The sequence below is a fragment of the Drosophila gunungcola genome, assembly GCF_025200985.1.
Source record: "Drosophila gunungcola strain Sukarami chromosome 3L unlocalized genomic scaffold, Dgunungcola_SK_2 000005F, whole genome shotgun sequence".
Taxonomy (NCBI): domain Eukaryota; kingdom Metazoa; phylum Arthropoda; class Insecta; order Diptera; family Drosophilidae; genus Drosophila; species Drosophila gunungcola.
The window spans coordinates 3,502,581-3,526,369 of NW_026453180.1; the positions used below are offsets into that span (position 1 = coordinate 3,502,581).

Consider the following 23,789-nt stretch of genomic DNA (forward strand, 5'->3'; position numbering starts at 1 on the left):
TATTCAAAGTTGCGGAGAGTAAGAATCGGAGAGCGAAAGGCCGGTCGAAAATAGAAAGCACTACACTGAAAAAACCATTCGATTGGAAAACGAGACCTACTTATCTCAAACATGCTTAGTCATTTTTACAGATAAGTTTAAAGTGCTTTTTAAGTCTTAACTTAAATTATTATTGCACTAAAAGATAACAAGATTCTGTTCTTCAAAAGATAATCCAGATAAAGTTCTTGAGCTTAGAGAAACAAAAGATAATAGTTTTGTGTAGGTTTAAACAAATAGGGTTTTCAAATCTTTTTATAAATAGTCCTTTTGCTAGCTAAACCTTATTTTTGAATTTTTATATTTCCTAATTTTTTATCGTAAAAAAATCCACTTTTACTTTACAGTGAATACACTAAACTAACTACCCACACTGTTTTCCCTGTGTAGATAGCGATCTCTTCTGTTTTGAGGTGTACGTGCACTTGGCCACTCGCTTTGCTCTTTGTTCTTCGCTCTCAATTCTCCGCTCTCAAATCTTCGCCTCCAATTCTTCGCTCTTTTGGCGAGCGATGAATTCTAATTCGCATTCGCGTTCTCGCCGCTTTGAACTTGAACTTTAAATGCATAAAATCATGCATGTTGTTGGTGGCCGAGGGCGTGCTCTCTAACAAAAAAAATAGAGCTCGCAATCAGTTGCGAGGCGGCGGTCGTTCCATTTGGGCGCTTGACGATTCGCTTGCTGATAAACTTTTCGACTGGCTTGCAATTAATTTGGCTTTTGACGAGCCCCAAAAGTGAAAGTCGCGAGTGAAAGAGACGTGGCAGTTTTATATTAAAGAAAAAAATACCGAAACGAGCCAACACAGATCAAACATGAACTGTACGCAAAACACGAAATGCGAAACGGCGGCAGCAAGTTAATAAATTAAGACGGCAAACGAAAAATCCAGATTCCATGCAATGCAAAGAAAGCGGCGCAACTACTTTGGTTTTTTTGTTATATAGTCGGCAAATTCGGAAGAAATAAAAAGTAAATGAAAGCTGACTTTTACCAAAGAGCCAGATGAACAATACCTAATGTTCTAACTCAAGAATTTCCTTATAAATCTAGCCTCTACTAGGCTTTGTCTGTGCATTCGAAAACCGATCAGACATAGCCTATAAGAGGTTAGGTGTACCAAGGCGAAAAAGCATCAAAAACGGCATCGATTACGGTTAGGAAATAGGAGGAGAAGACGACCGCCTGATAAGCATGTTCCCCAGCTACCCCAATCATTAATGATTTGCACATTTCTCCTCCCATCTAGCCGGTTTAATTTTGGATTTACCCTCTGGATTGCTTATTTTCGGCTGCTTTATTTATTTATTTATTGGTTATTAAATTATAAATGTATATCTGAATAAAAAAAGGCGTTTCTCTGATTTTTGATGAGTATGCGTTTTGGTGGGGGGACTCATTGAGCGGTTATAGCGAGTCGAGTTGGCGACTTTGGCTTTGTTGATTTTATTGTATTCTCGGGTTTTGCTGGGCCACACAAAGCGGATCGAGTTTCAACTGATTATCGCACTCGAAGGCGCCACTTGCCAAAACAGCTGGTAGTTTTGCAATAAATAAATGCGAAGATAAGTTGAAAATTCTAGGAGGTGGAATTCAGAAAAAATCACATATTTTCTTGGTAACGTTTTTGATGTATAATAGCTGGGAAGTTAAATTTAATAAATCTATAAGGGAGTAAACAATAAAATGGAATTTAAAGTTATTTTATATAAAAAAAGGAAAGTAAAATACGTCGTCATAAAAATTCTAAGAGGTGGATGCAGAGAAATCCTTAAGGAATACATTTTTGGGAAATACAATTCTAAGAAAAAGTTAGACGCATCGTCTTGAGAATTCTAAAAGCTGAACGCCGAAAGTATCCCCTCACGGAAAACTTTTTGCGGAATCTAAGGAACTTATATAAAATATGATTAATATTAAAATTTTGACCTAGTATATAAGTTACGATTTCTTTGACAAAAGTCAAAACCTATGTTAAAGTTCATTTATTCAATAAACGGCAGATAAGTATTTCGATTTGCTACTGCCTTAAAAAATAAATACATTTTTTTTGGTATAGTTTTATTGACGTTTTTTTAGGTTTAATTTCAAAACAGCTTATAACGGTTGCACTGCTTTAAAAAGCTTGGTTGCAGAGCTTTTACTGATGGCAATACCTCACGATCATTAATTCTACTGCTTTTAAAAGTAAAATGTAAAGTTACATTTTTCTTTATCTACATGTAGTATGTATTTCAAATTTCTGTAATTTTTACTGTAGACACTAAAATTAGTTTATATATATTTTTAAAAATAATTTTACTTTAGTTAAATATATGCGATTTTTAATATTGTGAATAACATTTTTGTGAAAAGCTACATTAGCTTAAAAAAGAAAGATTATTTTAAAGAAAATCTAAGTTTGGTTAAAACTTAAATTAAAACCACCTCTTTTTCAGGTAGATTTTATGGTTGTTATGCACATTTGTTACTTCTCATCCTACTCTTTCATTAGGTTTTTGCCAACGACTCTTCTTCTTGGCCAAAACGAATGGTGAGTCAATGGTAAGATGGATCGTTCTCCAACCGGAATCTTGAGTTAACTCCCACAATGGCAATTCATTGGCTTCTGTTACCTTGGTTTATCTGCACAGGCTGCACATAAAACACGCTCGGAATGACCGAAAATGCGTTTGAGACAGACAGTCTACCGTTTCTGTGGATTTCTCACACATAAAATCCGAGTTGAAATCGAAGACATTAAGCAAAGGAAAACAGATTGCAGCGCCAGCATCGTTCATGTCTTCCCTAATGGCTTGTACATGGCACTTGAGCACTCTGCCGTGCCGTATTTATGGCCTGCAGTCTACCATTTTGCTATTTGTCTATTCACTGAAAGAAAATTATATTAATTCCGAAGAACAAGGTGTTATTGGGTGTTAATAAGTGAAACAATTTGTTTGAAAGAAAACAGTAAAATCTTTTTCTTATGTTTATAAAGTCAGTTTTTAACATAACAAATTTTCCTAGCTTTAAAATGCTAGGAAAATTGTGTATGTTCTAGCCATTTAATATAATGAAATCTACCATAAAATATGGTAAATATTTTTGAGTGTGATCCTACTATTATCCAGCTGCTGCCGGCGGCTGCTCAAGCGACTTATGCAATGTGCAATGTGAGGCTCATCATCATGGGCCCGGGTGTCTAGCCCGAGTACATGGGTTAACGTTTAAGCCACATCCAGCTGATGGCTATTCCTGGTCCATTGGCCGAGAGATGACCTTCCCCATTCTCGCCAGCTTCTGCTTCTTTCACGGAATGTGTTCAAATTTGTCGGAGCTAATTGAGTGGCACGCCCACCGTGGCCAGCAGACAGCCAAACAAATGATTGCAGTTAATTAAATTTAAGCAAAAACCCTGCCAGCAGCAACCAAATAGCATCAACAGCTTTACCAATTCATTGCAGTAATAAATTGACCCACTTTCGAATCTGCAACCTGACCCAACTACATGGCAAATGTAGAAAAAACAACCAAGAAAAAACCAACAAAAACAAAAATATAAATAAAAAAACATATACAAAAGCCCAAAACAAACTTGGCTGTATAATCGACAAGCGCCAAACAACAACAAACAAGCCAGAGCAGCCAGCAAACCAGCAAACGAGCAACCCAACAAACTCAACACTTTAGTGCAACAGTTTAGTGTCAGGCAAAACGAATGACTTAAGAAACGAACGCGACCGCCCGACGACTGTTTCCCCAATCGCTCACCCCTCCCCATCCCCCATCCCCTGGGAGATCGTCTGCACGTGAGCCGCCGCCAGTGATGGCCAGAATTGTTTACCAAAATGTGCTTAAACAATTTGCATATTTATTTTAAGTATACAATAAATATTTATATGGTTTTTTTACAGACAAAATTGATAATTTTTGTTCCAAACTAAAAAATAAAATCAAGAAATTGGTAAAATAAATTGTCAAAGCCAACATAAATTATTAAATTGAACTTAAAATAAACTTAAGATATCCTTAAATTTACAAATTTTTTTAGATATAAAAACTATATAGTAGATTAGTTAGTAGAAGATAAAATAATTGAATAAAATAAACTTAAAGCAAATTATTAATAAATCAAAAACGGTGTTTTGTGTATACTTAAGTTAGCTTTAGTTAGTTAAAAGCTTTTTTTTTTAATAAAGGCAATATATAAACAACAACATTTATTTCATGTTAAGCCATTTAGAGCTGATAAAATATGAAATGGCATTTCCTTAATTTGTTATATATATATATTTTTATTTGCTTTTATTTTTAGAAAGTATACTGTTGTTTTAGTTTCAATAACTTATTTCCTACACATCAATTGAAGTAGAAAAAGTCAAATTTGCTTAGCCAAATAGAATTTCGCAATCTAAACAGTAATGCTAATAGCATTTTCTCAAACATATACAATTTAATTTCCTTGAAAATAGCTGAGACCTGCTGAAGTGTAACATTTTTCACGATTTTTGCTTTAAAATGGCCAAATTCGCCAGTCCGTTTGCCCGTCCAATGAACACACACGAGTAAATACTATGTGCTCTTCTCGAACTCAAGAAAATTAGTCTGAATTGGAATTTGAGTGGCGCGCAGTAGCCAAAAAGGCGGACTAACTTGCAGACAACAGTCAACAGTCAGCGCCAATTCAACTTCAACTTTGAGCGGCAGCAGCAGCAATTGTTTGCCATCAGCCAAGGTACCTGAGAAAATAGAGGGAATTGGGTAATTGACTTCATTGGCTGCTGCAGCTTGTTGTTGTTTCTTTTTTTTTTTGCTGTTTGTGGTTATATGCTGTTTAGGCAAATTGTAATACTCTGCAGACAGATTAGTTGCGGAAACGAGCCTGATTGGGCAAGTGTGGACAGAATTATTTGGGCGAGTTTTTGGGAGAAAGGGAAGGAGCTCAACGAATAGTGGGTGGAGTGGCGGTTAATGGGCGTTCGTTTAGCAAAAAATGATTAAATTCACCGATTTTTTGGTCACTAAAAAAATGTTGTCACGAATAAGGTTGGTAATAACAAGCATAGCATTGAGAAGGGAATAGTATTTCACATTCACAATTCTAAACGAATGTAATGTTTTAAGATCTTTAAAATTAGGTTAGTCTCCCAATATAAGATAAGAAGTTTATTAAAAAAAAGAAGTATATATTTAGCATTAAATTAATTTTTTTAAAATAAAGAAATATAATAAATTTTTTTTATTGTCAATAAAATATATACATATTTGCTTTGTGAATTGAAAACAAAACTTATAATAACTTGTTGTTTATCCTGAACTAATTTATTAAAGATATTAGCCCAGCTCAGTGATTTTACCACTGTAAATTGAAAACAAAACGTATAATAACTTCCATGAATAGATACGTTTTCTTTAATTAACCTGAACTAATTTGTTAAAGATCTTAGCTCAGCTCAGCGATAAAGTCCCCTAAAGAAGATAATCCGCTTTGCCGATCACAGGGCACTCAAAAGCCGTCTTAAGTGAATTGTTGTCCAGTAGAAGTAAATTCTGTTGTGCTAACAATCTCTTGGCCACCAGCCACCAGCCACTTGTCCAGTTCAGTGTTCAGTCCAGTTGAGCCGAGAAGGCGATTGCTAGTGAGGCGGTCAGTTGGATTTCATGCTCTAGATAATAACATGCAGTTAGTGCGAGAGTGCTTTGAATGCAAACTTTTCGGCTGCTTGGCAACAAAACAACAACAATAAAGGCGAATAAAAAAACACACATATGTATAGTGTGTATATATAAAAAATAAATTAAAACTTGATATTTTATTGACTTTCAACATTGGACGGGTTATTACCCGTCGAAATTGGAATCTACACGATTTAATTTACTGAGTGGATTTGAAAAGTAATTCAAATGCGAGTCAGCCAAGTAATCCAACGGCGATAAAAAGCCAACTTCCATTGTCTGCAAGGTGTTAAATATTTGTTGTATAATCCGCACCGGATCCGGAGAGCAAAATGTGTGTTGGGGTATATATATATTGTACAACTTAAAAATCGATTAACATCAGCGTAATTATGGACATCATTTTTGATCAAGTGTGGCAAAACAACAAAATACCCCTTGAATAAAAGCGGTAAATGTCAAGAAATTAGCGCAAGTATATATATATATATTCTCCATTTGGAAGGTAAAAATGCTCAAATACCAGTGACCAAAGGCAACCTTGAACTTGAAATGATTTAGGGACGACTTAAACATGGCTTAACTTTCACTTTTTTTGGAGTTTTAAGACCGGCTTCTGATCTTCTGAAGGGTCTGCGTCTGCAGCAGGCATATTTGCATTGTCTTTTGTTTTCTCGGTGAGAAGGCAAACCAGATATTGTGTCTTATGGTTTTTGGTTTTTGGTCTTGGTGCGTGTTGGCCTGTGGCGACAAGGTCAACACCTTTCCTTTCCTTTTCGATCGGGCTATATATATTGGAAATGAGCCAACTTGTGGAGCACTCGACTTTAATTGACTAAGTGGTACGATATTGCGCATACGCCCCATCTAGTTGGCACTTGTTAATTAAAATATTTTAAATAATTATATAAGCAAAGTTTGCTAATTACCAGACAGTCGAGAAAACTTGGTAGCCAACCAACCGACGCCAAGCGAATGACAAACGCTGGGCGCCAATGAGCTAATTAATCACCTGGTCTATCATTCGATCTCTTTGGTATTTAGTTAGTCTGACGACCACACAGTCTCTCTTTGTTCCGGCAGAATAAGCCTTTTATAAGATATTGCTTTTCTGTAGGGTATATTTTTAAAACAACACAAAAATAGGCCATTTAAAAGTTCTTAACGTGTGATTCACACTTGTGCATACAAAGCCGTTTTAATTTTTAATTGTAATTTGCATTTAATGTAATAGTAAATTAGACTGTTTACTTTCGGAATATTTATTTTGTTTTTAATAAGCTTATGTTGCTTAACTTAACTTTTAGTGATGCAAGCAATTCATTTATAAGGTCTTCTTTAAATATTCTTAATAATTATTTTTCAAAAATGCCTCAGCTAAAAAGTATTTTCAATGATTGCTTCTTATCCCATAACTTTTCTTGCATATATCCGATTATAAATAATACAGTATATACTTATATTTAACTGAGATTCGAACAATCAGCGAAACCTGCGAATATAAATAAACTAAGTCCTTGAACTTCTATAAAAATCCCAGACCTGCCAATCCTATCACATTAATTCCGCTCTATCAGCTAAGCCGTTTTTATCTACCTGATAGACCATCAAGTGGGTGCTCAATAAGTCATTTAATTAGCTAATCAATCAGTTATCCAGTTGGTGATTTTGGCTCTTGAAAGCCTTCGCTTTGTGTCGATCTGGGGGAGATGAATTCACAAGCTGTGATCACAATCAATAGCTGCCGTTGTGCGCCTTTAATTAATCCAGTTTTAATAGAGTGTCTTGCCTAAATTAGTTTGACATTTAAGCCCAGAGATTTTCGCATCAAACGGCCGGTGGTGGGTCGGTGTCCGATTCCGATTTCGATTCCGTGTCGGTTGTGGATCGGATCCACACTGGATCCGCCGGTCATAAATTCGGTGTTCGCGCTCATCATAAATAGCATTTTAAAGCCAAAAGACCAACGGCAAATGTGAAAAGAGCAGCGTGCGATGCCTTTGGCATTCAAATGACCAGACGACTGACTCTCTGACTCGACCAAAAACCCCCAGAGCCCCAGAGTCTAAAAATCAGGGGCTGGTAACCTAACCAGTTACGTCTACAAGCGGGCGGGCTCCTAATCAGACGTGTTTGATGAACTTGACGCGGAGTTGGCGGCATACCAATAAGAAAACCAAAAAAATCCAAATTAAGAAGAAATGCTCACACAGAAGATTCCCAAAAGTCACAAGGCCAAAAATTAACAAAAAAACATAAAAAAAAAACCAAAAAAAAAGAGAAGTGAATATAAAACTAAAAGTTGTTCTCATGCTAATCTAATGCTATACATTTTGTGGTTGTGGCCAATGCTCGCCTTTATTTTATTTTAATTATTTTAATTAAAAACGTGAAAGGAAGGACAGCTTTGGTGGCCAAATCGAGACTTAGAATACACTTAATTTCAACACTTACAAGTCTGCAATCAAAATCTGTTGATTTTATGATATTTAATATCCATTAAAATCAAACCATATTTTTAATGTTTTTTTGGTCATAGCTTATTCGTATTTGCATTTTATTAGAAATAATTAAACGAAAGTTCAGTAAAAGCTATATGGTTTATATATTCACTTTAAATTAATCTTGAAAAACTGATTTCCTGTCATGAATAACGATTTGCTTAATAGCCAATTTATTTAATTATTTTCTTCTAATTTACAGCTCATAAGTTTGTGCTTTAATATCAATAATATAACAATATCGCTACAAATTAATCATTATTTCTATTTATTCGATTATGAAGTAATTATTACCTTATAATAAATTCAATTAAACGCAAAAATAATATTTATTTTTGAGCGAAATCGATAAAAGTCAAAGAAACATAATCAAATTGAAATGGATGACATTTTACTTTGTAAAAACAAAAATTTTTTAAATAGCCATACTTTTAGGAAGAGTATTTGGAGAGGTGATAAAAAGAGAGCTCCATGCAGATCTAGTAACTGAGTGCGTCAATCAGTAGGCAGATAGAAATAGCTATGAACTTCTCGATGAAGAGTTTGAATTTTGAATGGACCTTAATTCTCATCTCGAATCTGGAGAATATGAATCTGAGAAAAAATGGAACCAGTTGGCACCACCAATCAACGAATCTTCAAATCACACCACACCTGGCGGAGTCTGCGCTCGGGTAAACCTACCAAGTAAACCTACCAAGTAAACCTACCTCAATGACCATCTCTTTTGGCCATTGCGAATGCATCTCTGAGATACGAAAACGCTCTGTTCGAGAGCGATTCAATCTGAGCTGATCCGCGTATAAAACCAATTTGAGCGGCGGCCTGCGAACCAGTTGAGCGCTGACTTTGCAAACGTTTTCACGTCTCCAGGCCAAAAAAAAAATTAAAAATAAAACCCAAGACACTGTAAGCTAACGAGGCCAACACAAATGCATTTGGCCAAAAAGCCACGGCAAACAAGTAAAGACAATCCCAGCGAAACACTTTTCATTTTGCGCCTGATTTTGTTTTTACTTTTGATTGACTTTGTTTGGCTTTGTTTTGGCTTGGTTTTTTGTTTTTTGTGTTTTGTATTTTTTGCGGAGCAAGTCAAGTGTTTGGGCCAAGTCTTTGGGCCGTTTTATTCGTTCAGCGGGCGCTCGAGCGAACGGTTGTTGCTTTGTCTTTTAACTTCAAATTTGGCTTTGTATCTTTGCATCCGACGGATACGCGATTCGATTCAAGCCGTGCCGCGATTTTCTGTGTGTGTGCGTGTGAAGAAAGAGCTATATTTATATATATATATATATATATATACATAAAATATATATTTGGTTGTCTGGTGAAATAGCCATAGCAATCCGTCATCGTAATAGCAATAGTTTTCCCAGTGTTTATTACATAAAAAATCAACGCCAAATTTATATAGTATTTATATGTACATGCCCAGCGAGAAAATCTTATGCAAATGCGTTTTGAAAAATAATTAAGCGCCAGCCTCGAGAGATTTGGCAAGAAAGTCGTTTGCAGTGCCTCAGTGACTTGGGATTTCTTGGATTTCATTTGGATTTCGAATTTCGGATTACCCAGCCTCAGTGCAGCCTCTAAAATCAAGGTAGGCCCTCGTCAAACTGCAGCCTGCAAAACTCTTATACAATATAGTGTGTGTGTGTGTGTGTGCTCCAAATTCAAACTTACATAACGACATGCGGGCCACGCACATAATGATGTATCGCTATCGGCGCCATTAGCATAATTCAATGCCTACCAAAATCACGAAAATCTGTCACAAATCGGAGCAATTTGCGTAAGCGCCAATCATTAAGAGGTGTTCGAGTGGTTATTGTGTAGCTTGCGGGCTAATATCTTAAACTTTGCCATTAAAAAAACCAAAAAAAACAATGATGCTGGCGAGTAGCCATCACATTAGCCACATGAATATGCAAAAGAACAAGTAAACAAGTTGCCCAGCAGGGGGCCACCTGTCAGCCGATCTCAGCTTACATGGCAGGCAACTAAATATGACATTAAAAATAGCATTCTGCGTATTTTTTATAAGTTTATTCGCCTGTGATATTTTACAAATTCGTGGCCAAAGAATATATAAAAAGTAATAGCAAAATAAATGTTAAAATGAGACAGCGAAGTAAATATTAATCTAAAAAGTACAGGTGATGAAAGTATAAAAAAAATATTATCTTTATTACATTTAAACAAAATTTTTTCAAAGAATAATAAAAAAGTGATAACAAAACACATATTAAAGTGAGATAGCTTAGTAAATATTAATCAAAAAAGTTTCTGTGCTCAAAATAAAGAAAAAAATATTTTTTTTAACATTTTATCAAAATATTTCTGCGAATCTCTTTAAATCATTTTGGAAAGAATACCGCCTCAACAGCAAAAAGACATATATGAAGATTAATGTTTTGGTATCGCTAGAGCAAAAATTAAAATGCAAAATAAATTTTAAAAAATGTTTTTTTTATTTTTTGCCCACTTCTAATAGTTTGACAAAACAGTAAAATTAGTGTAAATCTAAACACATTTATGAATAGTTTTGTTTTATTCATTAAAACATTTTTATAAACAAAAATTAAAAATGTTCATAAATTAGGGCTGACATTAATTTTAGTTAAATCGTAGAACACACTTCTTGCTGTCAAAACATTTGTGATTAATATAATATTTATGTATATGATAAACATATTGTGACTTTGATATTAATCTTAAAAAGTGTTGATATAATTCTCTAGCTGAAAAACAAAAATGATTTTCAAAGATTTTATTTTTACTTCCTGCAAGAGAAATTAGGATAAAAGAAATAAAGTATTATATAACCAAATAGGGTACATTTACCAGCATCATAAACTTATTAGAATGCTCAAGCATATTTTAAGTATTTTAAGGTTAATTTGGCATGCTAACCAATATTTTAGGTGAATTTATTAAACAATTTTGGGGGCCTTGATAGTTTGACCTTATGGCTAAAATAAACGTGTTTATTCGATAACACTTATTAGTATTAATTTTATGCAAAGTTCCATTTTTTTATAATTTTAGAGCATTTTTTTCAATTAGCATGTTCTCTTTCGTATAGCTGGTTTCAGTTTTCGTTTTGTTATTTTGCGGTTAGTGTTACTTTGATCCCTAAAACTCCATGCGATAGGTCTTGGAATGTATAAATTCTTCGGTAAATTGTATATAAAAACAGTCCAATGGAGTCACTTGTTTTTTTTTTGCTTATACCCAAGACGAAGCCAAAAGCTGCCATGCAATCGATGACTTGGACAAAAATAACTTGTTGTTTGCGATTGTTGTTGGTGGTGCAGGTAAAATGCAACAGGCACAGCAGCTGAGAGTGGATAGAGATTGAGATTGAGAGTCTCTGCAGCCACCCGCTTGATTTACACTCAGAAAAAATACGAAATTTCAATTGTTTCACATTTATTTTATTTAAGTCAAAACATTGCATAATTTGTATATTCTTGCTTGTTCTTGTATTCGAAAATCTAAATAATTTAGTTTAAGTATTTCTAGCTTTGTAAGGAATTAAATACATTTTATACTTAAATTACAAATTTAATTTTTAAAAAAAATGTAAAAAAACCATTTAAGAATAACAAAAATATGTATTTTGAAGTGCAGCTATGGAAAATATTAGCTATTTCTTGGAAAGTATCAGTTTTTGCGATGAAGGTTGTGTTTTTTGTTGTCCACTTTTTTTGCGAGTATCTAAAAATTAAAATATTTTAATTTTTTTTTTTATTAAATGCTAAGCAATACATTTTTTAGGTATACCTAAATTCCAAAAATTAGTTTTAAAATTTAAATGTAATGAAACCATTTATGAGTAATCTAAAAATATATTTTGAAGTGCAGCTATGCAGTGCATTCTTGGAAAATCTTAGCGTTTTTTTGTTAAGTTTCTGTGTTTGCGATGGCGGTTGTGTTTATTTTGTTTACTTTTTTTGCGAATATATATATGTATGTGCATCTCTGCGTTCAATTGCACATCAGCTAACAAAGTATCCGTACCCGCAGCATTTATTTGCATTGTTTAACTCCGTACCGTTTTCTTGTGTGACTGCAATAAGACTTAAACTACACAAAAAATGCGGCGATTTACATAAAATTTATTGCTGCCACATTACAAGTTAGTTAGTTAATGTTGCCCGCTGGCTGAATGGCTGAGTGCTGCTGCTGTTTAATTGTGTGAAAAGTGTTAACTGCAACGTGTGTGGATTCGGATTTGCCCAAGTGCCATGCCGGCACATCACGTATACGACACGTGGCGAGCCTTGAACTCGACCAAAAGGGTTTCGCTTGCAACCGGTTGGAATTACATTCGCAATTGAGAAATGAAACCAGAATCGATTCGACCAATCGCGAGCAAATGCCACAAGTGAAGTTGATTTGAGAACAGACATTTGTATTTTGGCAGACAACAATGTTATATATAATCGAACGAATAAATTATTCAATTTATGTTAACTAATTCATTTAAATTATGGATTTACCGTTTGCGTCAGAGTGCTTTAATGGTTGTCTCGCGGAAAGATTTTAGAATGTGTGATCATAAATTTTGTGCTATAATTTGCCGAGCATTAAAACTTGTTATACGACAAATATAAAAATATATTGGGATGTATTTGACAGATATATATGTGAAATACAAGCTGGCTTTAAACGACAATTTGTTTTCAATAAAACAAAATGGTTCTTTATTATAGCTTTTGGAAGTACTTCCGATTTCGCAAGACCATAAATATATATAGTTTTTTTCTTATGTCCTTTCGTAATTGAATAACTAGTTAGTGACTATTATAAAAACTATTTTACCAACAAAAAGCTTTAAGAAGACTTAAAAACAAATGTTGATCTCAATATCACACCTTTTTGTGGTAGAAAAGCTAGCTAGCCAACAAGTCCGACAAGTTTAAGACTTAAGTTTTAATTCAAGATTGCGAAACAAATACATATAAATAAAAATGCTGTAGCTGTAGCTTTTGCGAATAGTTGGTTTCCGTGGCAACACAACAATGTCCGATGATTTTTGTGATTTTTGATTTGTTTCTTTTGGGATGCAGGCCTAATCCGCAACTTCAAAGGCACTACAAATTGGATGAGTTGCGATCTTTGGCTTGTCGAGGGTTGTAAGATCATTGGAGTGCGAGGAAGGGCAACTTCAATGAGATGTTACCGTGGCGAATCTAAAAATATCTGCTTATATTCAGCGATGGATAGATGTCTGCCCAGAAAACTGAAATATTTCATCGGCATCATAAGCACCGGTGATGATGGCTGTTTTGCCCTTGTAACGATTGTTATTTCTGCCGAAGCACAAATGCTGATATGTTAATGACGGATGGATGGACATCATAGTCTTGGGATCGAAAAAGGTATACTATACTTGCTGGACAAACGAACATATGTATAGTACGTATGTCCAATCGGTAGCCGATCATCGGTCTTTTCTTTTGTGGCAGCTGCTGATGGCATTTAAATCACTGAATTGGCATTGTGTGATCAATCAGTGCTTCTTGGCGGTATCTTACCGTATTTAATAGAATTTTAATTAGTTATTAGTTTCGTGCGACCTTTTAAGGCCGTTTTCCAGTTCCCCACCTACATTTCCTGAACGCATATGTTTTGGGTAAACAATAGGGTATTATTATAAAAATGTATTCATTGATCGCCGTTGCCAAGGAAGGTTTTTCGGATTAATTCATAAATCAATGTTCTTTTCAAGCTACTGTTTGCAATGTAAAAAACCTGAACCATTCACTATTTATATTTTTCATTTAATTGGTACTTTTTTTTCTACTAGTAACCAATCTCCATTGAAATATGGTTATATAAACAAGAAATTAAGATGCCATAATTAATTGGCTTATATTTTTTCGCTGTCAAACGAGTTGTCTCTAAACTTTCTTTAAACTTGAGCATTGAAAATTAATTTCCTCTCCTTGTCAAGCAGTATTTTCCCCTTTATAGATCTATAAATTCATTATTTATCGTTTGGATCGAACAGTTTCCTTAAACTATTTTGGTTGCGGTGAATCGAAAAATAAACCATTCAAATATGGTCTTAAGCTGCCAAGCTTTTTATTGCTTAACTTAATTATGATGTCGGACAGATTTCAATTGGATAAAAATGTTAATGTTTTGGGTAGGAAAATAATCGCATTGGGCTTATTACTAATTGTGTGGTCAAATAATAATGATTTATTGAAGTTTGCTCTATGTTTTAGGCATTATAAGTAATTTAATTTAATTACTTTGATTAGAACTAAGAAACATTTAATTATAACATATTATCTGGATAACAATCATTTTTTGCTAGAAATCGATTAATATTTAAGGATTATTACTTTGAAAATTAATGTTTTTGGAAATGTATATATAAACTAAAGAAGTATTTTAATTTTCAAATTTATGAGGTCCGAAAATGTTTTAATAATTTTAAATATATTTCATAAGTGATTTTTATAGTGAATAGTAATAGTATTTATTAAATATTTGATTTAAAGTCCTTATGTAGCTGTTTTAGGATTGTTTTAAACTTTTGTAAAAATCTTCAAAATTTTGTTTTGATTTTCTGTGAATATAAACATGATTTTGTATTTGTTTTTAATATTTTCATATTTATTTTTGTTGTTAATGTCACTGCCAAACGCGTCAGAGACTTTGTTGGTGTCTATAATTTGCTTAAATTTAGTTTTTTTACTATTTATGTTAAATTTGTGGGCTTTGGTGTAGCTTTATCGTTTTAAATTTGCTTTGATCGCTTCGTTTTAGTACAAGTCCGAGTGTAAGCCGGTTTTACTGAGCTGAGCGATCAACTTTTTAGTTTTTTTCTTGTTGATTTGCTGTTGGTTGATATGTGTGTATGTTTGTGTTTTTAGCGATATTGATTTTTCGCATTAAGCGCATTTCTGCGTACCGAATTTTCAAGGCCAACAATCGTCGTTGTCTGGAAATTGGGAGGGGATTCCTGGAGGTGGTTTATGCCGCTAAAGCGGGTTTTTCATTTCCACCGCCGCTCAATTAAACGGCGTCCATTTATTTGTTGTCATTTCTTTTTTCGCCATTTCACTTTGCTTTTCCGAGACAAAAAGTCCAAGTTTGAAGTGTCAACGCTGTCGGCCTAATCAATTTGGCTAACCGCTACTTGGGAGTCGGATGAGATGATTAGGCCATGTTTGCCGCCCGGTTATGCAAGTGTTAGCCATCTATCCGAGATTTGTGACTCGAGACTTGAGATTCGAGACTCGAGATCCGATCCGGTGGGGCGGTGGCAATAAGCCATCTCAGGTGTCGTCATCGCCGGGTTTCAACATATTTCTGCCGCTTTTTATATTTTTCCAGCCATTGTTGCTGCTGCTGAGCGGCAGTTCCGCCAATTAGCGACGCTTCCGCTGCTGCACACACATACTTTGTACGAAAAATAATTTTCTCAGCTTTTCCTTTTTACTTTTCTCGTCGTTTCATTTTACTTTGTTGCACATGCTAGAGCAAATCAGTTTTAAATTACCTCCTCTATCTTGTTAAGTTTTTTTTGTTTGGCAAATAATTTTTTAATAAACATTGATATAAATACTTTGCCTATCAGGACAGGATTTGTTTCTTGAAAGCTATAAATTTGTCATATTTTTTTTTATTTATTTGTAACTATTTAAATTTAAAGTAGAAAAATAGGTTCGTATTTCGTTTTTGAGGTAAATTGTTCCCCATCTAACATTTAAAAAAAGCTATTAAACAAAACGTCGTTAAATATTTTGAGTAAAGGAAATAGTTGTCTTGTCTTTATTATACTTTTCAAATTTATTTATTTTAAATTACATTTTTTTCAACTTCAATTAAAAATGTATGCTGTTTCCCGATCGAACTAAAAAAATTCAATTCAAGGCCACTACTTTCTTTTGTTATTTTCGTTGTTTCATCAAGAAACAAATTTAATTTGAAAATTTTGCATAAATTTACAGAGCTAAAAGGCCATAAAACATTGCGCCTTTTGGTTACGCGTCAGAAATTAACAAATTAGTGCGATGTTTCGCAAAGCAACGCCGTCAAACTTCCGAATTAGCCGCAAACCCCAATCAACGAAACCTCACCGAAAACCCAAACGGGCACAAATGTCCGAACATAAAATGTAAAATGAGACTTTCAAAATGTGTTTTCAAAATTAATGCCGCACATGCTCGTGGCATGCAGATGGCCCAAAGTCGCTTGTACTTGCAAGTTGCAGCTCAGGCATTTGTTTGGCCAGCAGAATTTGTTCGTCCGCAGAGTTTAAGCAGCCACAGCCAATTGATGGACCATGCCAGATGGGGTCTCTAGAGCTTTAAGACTTGGCGTCTATAGTCTACAGTTTTAAGTCTTTAGTCTATAGCCATGGCAGACGCTTCTCACGCTTGTCAGAAAATGTCAGAAGTGAGGATGCCATGAATACTGGGGGGATAGCCCTAGAGAAGCATCTTCTTTTAACCAGTCAGCATCGAAGCTTAAATGCCCTTGGAAATATGTCTTAGAAAGCGAAATATAAGCTAAGTTAATTAATTAAAAATTGCCAAGTAATAGCGCATATAATTATTTTTATTATTTTGTAAGCAATATTACAAAAAAATAGTAAAAACTTACAATAAATACCTATTTCCAAAAATACTTACTTTTATTTTTATTAATGTAATTACAATAATAATAATAATAAAAGTAATAATTATTGTTATAAATTATTATTATAATATTAAATTACAAAATAAATTACAATTAACACAAATTTTAAAAAGTCGGAAAGAGTGTAAAAAGTTATTAAATTATTACCACATTTAATTCGAGAGAATGCAACCCAAAATTGAAAAGCGTGAGCTGATTTTAAATGCATTAATAACTAATTACTTGATGCCCCGAAACGAAGAAGTGTGAAATCCGTTAAAATCAATTACCTTTTGGCAAAACCTCTTAAGGATTTGTAGGCGTCAGATGAAGCTGCTTGAGTGTTTTTTCCCCATTAGCCAGAAATGCCGACAACGACTCAAAAAATATACGTTTGAGTTCACTTTGCGGAAACGGTCGACGGAGTTTCAAGAGGGGTTTTTGAGCGGCGATTTATGGGGAATTTTGAGGAGAGTTTTGAGCTGGCTTTTGACCAATTGTCACAGGCGCCATGCCATCATGGTCATTGAAAAACGGTGAAAGACAAGCTGACCAAATGGACAGAGTTCGGGACAGCTGGATGGCTGCTGTGTCATCTTGGAGGCGCCTCTTTGTTCAGAGACCCTCATCCCCCCCCGGAAAACCCCCTTCCTTTCATGCAATACATGAAATTTTTACCAGTTTTGCGTGAAGATGGCTTTTTACTCTTTGCTTTTTCGCCTGGCACTGATGACCTTTTACGTCGCCTTAAGACTGCCTTCACTTCATCACGGACTCGAGTTAAACAAAAATTTGCATATCATTCATTTTCCTGGCGCTGAAAATTAGTTGCGAGGGAGGCCGAGATAAAAACAATTTACGATTATTTCGTCTGGGGTCTGGTCTTTCGTTGTCTTTCGTGGCCTTTCTACGCATCCAGCGGCCATAAATTGCGATAAAATGTCAAGGATTTACCTGGGCCCCAAAGTGAAAGACTAAAGCTTAAGATTAACCAACAAGGGAATCGACAAATCCAGACGGGTTGACAATTTAATTGAGCCTACAAGGTCGTAAACGGCCTTCTTTCACTCACTCGCTGCTGGAACAAGAAACAATCAACACTTAGCAATAAAAATTCCAAAAGTAAATCATTCAAAACCAAAAATTGAATTCGCCAGAAAAATAAGCAAACGAGCTTTTTGCATAAATAAATTCTTTTTGCTGATTGGATCTGCCAATTACTGATTGTCTTTTAATGGCGTTTAAAGCATTTCAAATGCCCTCTGTTAAATTGACAACGTATGATTGATGTGAGATACAGGTATTATGCAATAAATATGTTTTCAATTTCGTTTAAGGCAAAGAAAAGAATTTTGAATGACAGCAAAGTGGGTCACTGATTGTCAGCATATCCTGTTGGCCCAGACAACGTGTGGGTTACCACTGATTTCGGAGTGGTTTTCAGCTCGTGTCTGCCAAATGTCGAAGAAAATCAATTAGCCGAGATGAAACATCCGGCTGACTATGACGATGACGATCGTGATGATGAGTCAAACCAAAATCTTGGCTGCGTGGGTTTGGCATTTAAATTGCGTCTAAGCCTCGTCTGTCTGTGTTGTAATGAGTCGAAAGCCCACTGTAACCTGTTCACGAAGGAAGGAAAACATATTGGCATCTTTGGCATTATGTTTCCATAATTTTATCACCAGCTGATCATTATGATTTTATTAGATCAATTTAACAACATTTCTCTTTCTTCCCTAATTGACTTGGTTTGTTTCGATAAACATATGATATGATATAATGAGCATACATAAATTGTTGGTTCTGATGTCGTATGAGTAATTTTTCCCTAACAAAACAATTTAGTCTATTAAAAAAACACTTTCATTACATTAACTATAAATATATTATGTTAATAATAATAATATTATTATTTTACCCTTTTGTTTAATACCTAATACCTTAATTTGACATTTGTAGTGCACTTCCATGCCGACTGATTTTGTTTTCTTTTTTTTCTTTGCGCGTTTTAGCCATGTGCCGGCCATAAACCGAAGACACGCTTCCTAATTGAAAACAGAGCCAGCTAAATGGACGCGTAGCAAAAGGCGAAGAGTGCGAGCGAGAAGGCGAGTGTGTGTGTGCGACAGAGAGAGAGAGAGCGAGCGAGACGATCGTGATTTGGATTTTTCAGCGTGTGATATCAAAACGGAGCGGACAGCAGTGAAGCGGACAAGGAAAAAAAATCAAAACAAAATTCACGCCAAAATGTCCAACGCCACAAAAATGGTTTACAGTTATAGAATTTTATGGCTTTCCGGCGTTTTACTAGGTGAGTAGTGGCCTCAATAAACACTTCAATTTCAACTTGAAGTCGAGACAGAGACGAAGACGAAGACAGCAACACAAATTAAATGCTAAGTGCGTCGATTAAGTCAGTCGGTTAACCGACTGTCATCGAGCTTTATATCGGATTTTGGCCGAGTCACAGTGTTTGGGCCATGCGTGAGCCAAATAACTTAAGAAATTGGCCATGGTCAATGTGGGCGGAGGAGGAAGCCGCGAAAAAGGCAACACACCTGGCCAACTGGTGGAATTGCAGGTGCAAAATAGTTGGCCAAAAGGGTACTTATTGGCTTAAAAAGACAAGTACTCATTGGCTAATGAGCTTAAATGTGGTTTAAAAATTGCACTAAATTTTTAAAAAGCTACAAAAAATTATAAAAAACGTTTTAACTTCACTTTTAAATTGATAAATATTAACATTAAACAATTATTAATGTCCAAAGGAGAAATAAAATTTTTAGTAATAATCTTTATTGGTCTACAACGTCAAGTACTTTTTGTATATTACAACTACAAACATGAACATCTAATAACAATTAAAATCGTTGTATAAATTTAGACTTTTTTGAATTTTCGAGTATTGATCTAAAAATGTTTTAGGATCTACAAATCTTGATCTATTATTAAACTAATGGCTTAAACTATTTTTAGGTCCCATCTTGCTGGCCGCCATTGCGGTTCAAGGCCAAGAGCCAGCCAGTCCAGTATTTCAAAATCACAAGACGAAGGAATGGACGAATTTAGATAACATAACATTCTCATTCGATTGCAAGAGGCGTTCTGTGGGCTTCTATGCCGACATGGAGTACAATTGCCAGGTGAGAAAGAGCCGAAATCAAAAATCGAGGAAAATTATAGAGCGCATAAAGCTCAAGCCAAGCTTTGATTGAGGTTTTCCCACGTGCCTGAAAGTATACCATGTTTATAGTATATCTTCTCAATCCCACAGATATTTCACATGTGCGATGAGGAGGGCAATCGGATTCCACATTTGTGCGCCAACGAAACGAGCTTTAACCAGGAGTACAGAATCTGTGATTGGGACTACAACTTCAACTGCACAGAGTCACCTGTAAGTTTATCACTTACTTCTAAAAAACAAATATAATATATTATTCCCCCTAGAAATGGTTCTACCTGAACGAACTGACCTATGCCACAGATCCGCCAGATGAAGATGACGAGGATTACTAAACGATTTTCAATTAATTAAATATTTATTGTCTCTCCAAAAGAAAACAAACAAACTAATTAAATTAAACGCCGGATGAAAAACGCTGAGTAATTGTAACTGAAAAACAAAACATAAAACTGTGTGAAAATCTGTATAAATTCCATGCAAATGAGATAAACTAATTTAAGCGCCTTGTTGAACGATTTTGTTGAGTTTCGTTTTGTACTTTTGTATTGTAGTCTAATTGATTGAGTCGTGCGAGAGGAGTCGTGTTGTGTATATAATGTATATAGAGATGGTCCCCAGTTCCATTTCCAATTCCATTCCAATTTCAAAACCATTTTATAAATTTCCATTCCAAATATCCGGAACAACCTCGGATGGGTACGCCACATTATTGTATAATTTGCAAATAAACTTCGTATTTGTAAGCAATCTTAAACCGAAATAAAACAAAATCAAATTGCTATACTCTAATGGTTGTCTAATTAATTGGATAAACAAAATAATTTCACAATTTTCGGTAATTTCATATCGTTTGCTGTTTATTTTGTTCCTGTTGCAAACGTCACGGGAATCCGCCGAAACATCTATAAGCTTATGGGTAAACAACCCCCTAGATTATTGGTTGCTGGCACCGAACGTGACTCGGATGAGTCAAGTTCAATGACGAATGTTCCACAAAGTGTTGGAGGCACAAAAAGTGTATTTAATTGCGAAAATTGGCATCCGTCAGCGGGGCGGAAAATTGTCGCCTCCACTGTCACATTTTTATAAATTGCAAATGCCCGAGTTCAGATTTGTCAGTTTGGAAACGAATCTCCATCAATATGTCTCATAAGTCTTGCTGTTCAGCTCTGCTGCTCATTACAGTCCTTTTAAAGGTAAGTCCTTTATTAAATTTAGTAAAATGTATTGAACCCTAATATATTTTTGTATTTCTTACAGCTTGGATCTGCTCAATACTACACCCCGTATAATCCTTACAACTCGCCCAGTCCGACATTCTCCAGTTTGAACAACTATTACTACCAGACCACGCCGTATCCTTACTACTACAGCACGTATACGACACCGAGTCCCTATAGCAATAACCAGATTCGCATTTGGCCATATGTGATCGGACAGTATCTGTATCCCACCTACTACAACACCAACTATTACAATCCCTACGCCTCCTTGAGCAATGCAAACTGGCAGAGATACTATGCAAATGTTTATGGAACAAATTCGGGAAAAAAGTAAACTATAACTTATTATAAGTGTTTTTTGTTTGTAAGTTGTTCTGCCAATACAAATAAAATATATTTATTTTGATATAAAAGAATTCCTAAAGATATCTTTCTAAAATTATTAATGCCACACTAGAGATTTATGTTAAATGCTTCATAAAAAGGTCCTATAACTAACAAATTTAAATGATTGATTTAACATTGAATATTATGCTTACAAATATTTTTAATTTCATAGGTTTCACGCAGCTTCATAAATTTCATTTCGCTTTTCAAATGTACCTAGATATTGTTATATTTTTTACACTGTCTCGTAAATTACAAAGGGCAATTAAGATAACCTTATGGTGTAAAATGCCTATGCCTAAATGAATTTGATTAGTCACAAAAATTAGCCTATAAAATTGAAATCATGTAATTGAATAGTTTTAGATAGCTTATTGCTGTGAAAGAATAAAGTGATATCTGAGAATTATGAGTCCCACATTAAAACGCAAATGCTGTGACCAAAACAATATTGATATTCCAGAACTTAAGTCTCAAAACAAAAAACATGAAAGCTGTCAAAACCGTTAGAATTACGACGGCTTTTTGAATGGAACTCTGTGATATTGTTATATCTAAACAACACCTTTATGGAGTTCCGTTGACACTGTCATAGAGCAGCCAAACGAGCCGGAAAACCTGAACCCAGAGCTCAACCTACGACTGAACCTGAACCTGAAACTGAACTCATGTTGGGTGTACTTAACGGTTTTCACAGACAATCGCTAGTTCCAGTTGGCCAGCATTATGTAATGATTTGGACAAACCTTTGGATTACACTTGGATTGCAGGCCCTTAGGAGCAATGAACCTGCATTGTTTATGTAAGCGATATGTGGCAACTTAATTTCATGTAATGCCAATAAAGTGTAAGATCATAAAATGCCCACCTGCTTATAAGATCTGACATTTATATATTTTTGGAGAGCTATCATCAAAAAGAATGTTCTTCTGGTTAACTGTAACTTGCTTACGGAACTGTGACATTTACTGGCCACAAATCAAAACAAAATCGATTTGATATAAAAGGGTTCTCAATATAGAACTTTAACCCAGCGCATACGACATTATCATGCAAATTTGCTGAGACAGATGATCTTCAGGGAATGTGAATGGGTTAAGGTGCGTAAAAGACAGAGAGAGGGAATGAGTGTGAGAGAGAGAGAAAATGAAACTGCGTAGTGGGGAAATGGGTCAAGACAATCCAATCACGAAACGCTTAAAGCGGCTTAATGCGACGGATGGCTTGTAAAAGGTAGCCGGCAAAAATGTTTGGCATCGGTTTACCATGCAGGCGAAAAACACGAATGAGAAAGCCAACAAAACCCATTTATTTCTCAAGGCTTCGCATTGCTCTTTTGGGGAAATTGTTAAATTATTTTGTTTTACCAATTAGTTGATTACCAAAAAGTGCAATTCACTTTTTGATGGAGTAAATGCAGCAGAACGTAATAGTTGCAGACGAACGCATTTTCTCTCATTAGCTGAATGGATTTTTTGGGTTTTAATTACCGAATTCGTTACATATATCAATAAAAAGTAGTCTAGCAAATTAATACTGGCCTTACCTAAAAAAGTCGAACTTTGATGGATGTCAAATATTTGAATTTAAATATTTAATTTTCAAAATATTTATTGTTTTTAAGATTTTAAAGAACTTTTAAATGCAAATATATAAATTTATTTACATTGTGAATATAAGTAAGATTTCTATAAGAATCAAATTATACAATTTAATTAACGAGGTTAATAAGTCTAGAAAATTTTTTGATTGGCTTTCGATTACATTTTTGTAAGGATTATTTGATCCATTAAAAATGTATGCTCTGTTTTCTTTAGATTTTAATATAATTTAAATCATAATGTAAATAGTGTTTGTTGCTATTGTTATTGTTAAATTTTTCTGGTTAAGATTTTTAATTTTTAAATAACTGGATGATCAAAATCAAAGCTAAGCAAATTGATTGTTTCCGATTTTTCACCCTCTGATTATTATTTAACTTTCAAAATTTAACCCCTTAAAACATCTTTAAAAGACTGGAAAATATCTGTTTGACCCAATGAGTTAGTGAAAGAGCCATGCATATGAGGTCACTGGAGCCCAAGTACCACAAATTTTGTGACGTCAGTTGTGCGTCTTGTCACGTTCACAAATCGTTTTCATGCTCTGAG

General features: G+C 34.7%; 2 protein-coding genes across 4 annotated transcripts; both read left to right on the top strand.

Moving 5' to 3' along the window:
- The first annotated feature begins 8,990 nt into the window (after positions 1–8,990).
- On the top strand, positions 8,991–20,818 carry LOC128259161 (uncharacterized). Of its 3 annotated transcripts, none has more exons than XM_052991362.1 (6): positions 8,991–9,108; positions 9,632–9,796; positions 18,855–19,153; positions 19,819–19,985; positions 20,117–20,239; positions 20,293–20,818. In XM_052991362.1, the coding sequence occupies exons 3-6, from the start codon at positions 19,090–19,092 to the stop codon at positions 20,359–20,361; spliced, it is 423 nt and encodes a 140-aa protein (XP_052847322.1). In that variant the 5' UTR covers positions 8,991–9,108; positions 9,632–9,796; positions 18,855–19,089; the 3' UTR covers positions 20,362–20,818. The 3 variants fall into 3 exon arrangements, with proteins under 3 accessions (XP_052847322.1, XP_052847321.1, XP_052847320.1); XM_052991361.1 differs by having other exon boundaries at positions 9,066–9,108; positions 9,611–9,796; XM_052991360.1 differs by lacking the exon at positions 8,991–9,108 and having other exon boundaries at positions 9,481–9,796.
- A 136-nt stretch (positions 20,819–20,954) lies between these two features.
- LOC128259162 (uncharacterized) lies at positions 20,955–21,668 on the top strand. Its single transcript, XM_052991364.1, has 2 exons — positions 20,955–21,225; positions 21,290–21,668. The coding sequence occupies exons 1-2, from the start codon at positions 21,172–21,174 to the stop codon at positions 21,584–21,586; spliced, it is 351 nt and encodes a 116-aa protein (XP_052847324.1). The 5' UTR covers positions 20,955–21,171; the 3' UTR covers positions 21,587–21,668.
- The last annotated feature ends 2,121 nt before the right edge of the window (positions 21,669–23,789 follow it).